Source organism: Hemibagrus wyckioides, linkage group LG26 (assembly GCF_019097595.1).
Source record: "Hemibagrus wyckioides isolate EC202008001 linkage group LG26, SWU_Hwy_1.0, whole genome shotgun sequence".
In the NCBI taxonomy this organism is placed as follows: Eukaryota; Metazoa; Chordata; class Actinopteri; order Siluriformes; family Bagridae; genus Hemibagrus; species Hemibagrus wyckioides.
In genome coordinates this window covers 22,210,266-22,215,257 of record NC_080735.1, presented here as the reverse complement: position 1 = coordinate 22,215,257, position 4,992 = coordinate 22,210,266, and the positions used below count along the sequence as shown (strand labels likewise).

At 39.6% G+C, this 4,992-nt stretch overlaps 1 protein-coding gene across 4 annotated transcripts in view; it reads left to right on the top strand.

Moving 5' to 3' along the window:
• LOC131346419 (ADP-ribosylation factor-binding protein GGA3-like) overlaps window positions 1-3,666 on the top strand; it is a 47,617-nt gene extending 43,951 nt beyond the window's left edge. For 2 of the 4 annotated variants that reach the window (XM_058379833.1, XM_058379832.1), the window contains exons 13-17: window positions 918-1,009; window positions 1,090-1,220; window positions 1,637-1,806; window positions 2,089-2,199; window positions 2,663-3,664. In XM_058379833.1, the coding sequence (XP_058235816.1) occupies window positions 918-1,009; window positions 1,090-1,220; window positions 1,637-1,806; window positions 2,089-2,199; window positions 2,663-2,773 (615 nt within the window). In that variant the 3' untranslated portion in view covers window positions 2,774-3,664. Of the gene's footprint in view, window positions 1-917; window positions 1,010-1,089; window positions 1,221-1,636; window positions 1,807-2,088; window positions 2,200-2,662 lie in introns of all 4 variants that reach the window. The other 2 variants (XM_058379829.1, XM_058379831.1) reach the window with 2 other exon arrangements.
• The last annotated feature ends 1,326 nt before the right edge of the window (window positions 3,667-4,992 follow it).

Below are 4,992 nucleotides of genomic sequence, written 5' to 3'. Positions count from 1 at the left end.
GAGTGTGTGAGGGACATGATGGTCACTCTGAGTGAAGATGAGTGTGTGAGGGACATGATGGTCACTCTGAGTGAAGATGAGTGTGTGTGAGGGACATGATGGTCACTCTGAGTGAAGATGAGTGTGTGAGGGACATGATGGTCACTCTGAGTGAAGATGAGTGTGTGTGAGGGACATGATGGTCACTCTGAGTGAAGATGAGTGTGTGAGGGACATGATGGTCACTCTGAGTGAAGATGAGTGTGTGCAGCAGTGTGTGTGAGGGACATGATGGTCACTCTGAGTGAAGATGAGTGTGTGCAGCAGTGTGTGTGAGAGACATGATGGTCACTCTGAGTGAAGATGAGTGTGTGCAGCAGTGTGTGTGAGGGACATGATGGTCACTCTGAGTGAAGATGAGTGTGTGTGAGGGACATGATAGTCACTCTGAGTGAAGATGAGTGTGTGTGAGGGACATGATGGTCACTCTGAGTGAAGATGAGTGTGTGTGAGGGACATGATGGTCACTCTGAGTGAAGATGAGTGTGTGTGAGGGACATGATGGTCACTCTGAGTGAAGATGAGTGTGTGTGAGGGACATGATGGTCACTCTGAGTGAAGATGAGTGTGTGTGAGGGACATGATGGTCACTCTGAGTGAAGATGAGTGTGTGTGAGGGACATGATGGTCACTCTGAGTGAAGATGAGTGTGTGCAGCAGTGTGTGTGAGGGACATGATGGTCACTCTGAGTGAAGATGAGTGTGTGCAGCAGTGTGTGTGAGGGACATGATGGTCACTCTGAGTGAAGATGAGTGTGTGCAGCAGTGTGTGTGAGGGACATGATGGTCACTCTGAGTGAAGGTGGATGTAGTGACTTAAAGAGCTGAATCTGTGACCATCAGCCCATGGCTTTATTTCACATGATGTTTGTTTGCAGTTGGAGGACACGGTGATCATTACCAGGGAGACGGGTCAAATGGAGACGTCTTACAGAAATGAAGACTGCATTACCCACAATGCACCAGTAACGTGAGTGAAAGCTGGGAAATGGAGTGGTTCTGTTCAGTTATGTGGATTTCAGCTCTGATGTGTTGCTCATGTTCCTTTAGAGCTACTTCAGAGCTAAGATCCAGAGCAGCTTCGAGCGACAGTCAGCCAATTGCATCAGCTGGTCCTCCTAAACTCCGCCCTGTTTCATCCCTCGCTGACATCACTGTCTCTCTGGACTCCATTAAGCCCAGTGAGTGACCAGTGTGAATGTGGGAGAATATGCTGTGTCTAATCTCCATCCATCCATTTTCTATACCTGCTTTATTCCTAATTAGGGTCACAGGGATCTGCTGGAGTCTATCCCAGCACACATTGGGTGAAAGGCAGGGGTTCACCCTGGACAGGTCACCAGTCCATCACAGGACCACACATATAGACAGACAACCACACACTCACACTCACTCCTATGGGCAATTTAGAATGACCAATCAACCTAATGTACATGTTTTTGGACTGTGGGAGGAAATCGGAGTACCCGGAGTAAACCCACACAGACACGTGAAGAACACGCAAACTCCACACAGAAAGACCCTGTGTCTAATCTCCATCAAGACTAAAGGATTTATTTCATGTACTGAAGTAGAATTGTGTGTGTGTGTGTTGCAGGTCACATTAAACCGATAACAGTGTTTAATCATCGTGGTGTCCATGTCTCTCTGCACTTCACTAAAGAAGCTCCTCCGTCTCACCCTGATGTTGCCGTCATCATCGTCTCTGCGGTTAACACCTCACCACTTCCTGTTTCTGACTTCCTCTTCCTGGCTGCTGTTCCTAAAGTAAAAACACACACTTGTACTGAAACATGAGAGAGACACGTCTAGCTTTATGAAACTCACTCTTTAATAAAGTGTGAAACATTATAAACAGAGTAATTATAATTCATAATAATAAATAGTAAAAAATAATAAATAATAATAAAAGTGTCATTGTGTCCACATTCCAGTAATCACACAGTCCAGGCATTCTCCTTCATCCTGCAATCATCATCACTGCATCTCTCTCTCTATCTCTGTCTCTCTCTCGCTGCCCCCCTCTTTTCACCCCCCCCCCTCTCTCAGAACATGTGTGTGAAGCTGCAGGCAGCTACAGGAAACACATTATCTCCATACAGCCCTCTGCTGCCCCCTGCTGCCCTCTCTCAGATACTACTGCTCTCCAACCCACTCAGGGTATGTATCACAACAATCTCAAGTGATTCTGGGGTCAGAAAGGTGACACTGAGGTCATTTTGAGATCACAGAGGTCATTCAGAGGTCAGAGGGATCATTCTGAGGTCACAGGTTATTCTGGGGTCAAAAGGTTACTACTGAAGTAATTCTACCAAACAAATCTTTCCCAGAGAGAACCAGGGTCACAGCGGTCATGAGATTCAGGGTTAGACAGTGACTCATTCTGAGCCACAGAGTTCATTCAGAGGTCAGGGCAGGTCATTCTGAGGTCATGGGGTGATTTCAAGGTCCAAGGGTTTATTCTGAGCTTCTCCTAAGGTACGCAGTGTTTTTTACACAGTAAATGTTTGGTCTGATCATGTGATTATGACACCTCAGACAATCTGTAATACAGAGAGTATTATATATGTTCATATTTATTTATATTAAACTATGGTGTGTGTGTGTGTGTGTGTGTGTGCAGAAGCCGGTGCGTCTGCGTTTCAGAGTGACTCTGACTCTCGGACAGGAGCAACTGAAGCAGGATGGAGACATTGATCAGTTCCCTCAGTGGAACTCATGGACTCACCTTTGACCTCTAACCTCTGGACACAGCAACCTGGACTGTGTGTGTGTGTGCCTGCCTGCGTGCGTGTTTTCAGACAATAATATTCAATTAATTTCCATTTTATTTGTATAGTGTATTTGAGTGGACATTTCACACAACAACTTTATAGAAATCTATGAATTCAGGATATATTAAATGAGTGATTCAGAGGTGATGGTGGTGATGAAAAACTCCCAGAGTTTCAAGAGGAACCTGCAGAGGAACCAGACTGAAAAGGGAACCTCATCCTCGTCTAGGTAACACCAGAGAGTGGGATTATAAATCATTATAAACACTGAGAGTGGGATTATAAATCATTATAAACACTGAGAGTGGGATTATAAATCATTCTAAACACAGAGAGTGGGATTATAAATCATTATAAACACTGAGAGTGGGATTATAAATCATTATAAACAGAGTGGGATTATAAATCATTATAAACACTGAGAGTGGGATTATAAATCATTATAAAGGCAAAGAGTGGGATTATAAATCATTATAAACAGAGAGTGGGATTATAAATCATTATAAACAGAGTGGGATTATAAATCATTATAAACACTGAGAGTGGGATTATAAATCATTATAAACAGAGTGGGATTATAAATCATTATAAACAGAGTGGGATTATAAATCATTATAAACACTGAGAGTGGGATTATAAATCATTATAAAGGCAAAGAGTGGGATTATAAATCATTATAAACAGAGAGTGGGATTATAAATCATAAACATGGAGAGTGGGATTATAAATCATTATCAACACTGGGAGTGGGATTATAAATCATTATAAACAGAGTGGGATTATAAATCATTATAAACACAGAGAGTGGGATTATAAATCATTATAAACAGAGAGTGGGATTATAAATCATTATAAACACTGAGAGTGGGATTATAAATCATTATGAACACTGAGAGTGGGATTATAAATCATTATAAACACAGAGAGTGGGATTATAAATCATTATAAACACTGAGAGTGGGATTATAAATCATTATAAACACCAGAGAGTGGGATTATAAATCATTATAAACACTGAGAGTGGGATTATAAATCATTATAAACACAGAGAGTGGGATTATAAATCATTATAAACACTGAGAGTGGGATTATAAATCATTATAAACACCAGAGAGTGGGATTATAAATCATTATAAACAGAGAGTGGGATTATAAATCATTATATACACTGAGAGTGGGATTATAAATCATTATAAACACAGAGTGGGATTATAAATCATTATAAACACTGAGAGTGGGATTATAAATCATTCTAAACACAGAGTGGGATTATAAATCATTATATACACTGAGAGTGGGATTATAGATCATTCTAAACACAGAGTGGGATTATAGATCATTATAAACACAGAGTGCGATTATACATCATTATAAACACTGAGAGTGGGATTATAGATCAATCTAAACACTGAGAGTGGGATTATAAATCATTCTAAACTCAGAGTAGGATTATAGCTCATTACAAACACAGTGAGTGGGATTATAGATCATTATAAACACTGAGAGTGGGATTATATATCATTATAAACACAGAGTGGGATTATGAATCATTATAAACAGAGAGTGGCATTAGAAATCATTATAAACAGAGAGAGGGATTATAAATCATTATATACACTGAGAGTGGGATTATAAATCATTATAAACAGAGAGTGGCATTAGAAATCATTATAAACAGAGAGTGGCATTAGAAATCATTATAAACAGAGAGTGGGATTATAAATCATTATATACACTGAGAGTGGGATTATAAATCATTATAAACAGAGAGTGGGATTATAAATCATTATAAACACAGAGTGGCATTATGAATCATTATAAACAGAGAGTGGCATTAGAAATCATTATAAACAGAGAGTGGGATTATAAATCATTATATACACTGAGAGTGGGATTATAAATCATTATAAACACTGAGAGTGGGATTATAAATCATTCTAAACAGAGTGGGATTATAAATCATTATAAACACTGAGAGTGGGAATATAAATCATTATAAACACTGAGAGTGGGATTATAAATCATTATAAACACCAGAGAGTGGGATTATGAATCATTCTAAACACACAGTGGGATTATAGATCATTATAAACACAGAGTGGGATTATAGATCATTATAAACACTGAGAGTGGGATTATAAATCATTATAAACACTGAGAGTGGGATTATAAATCATTA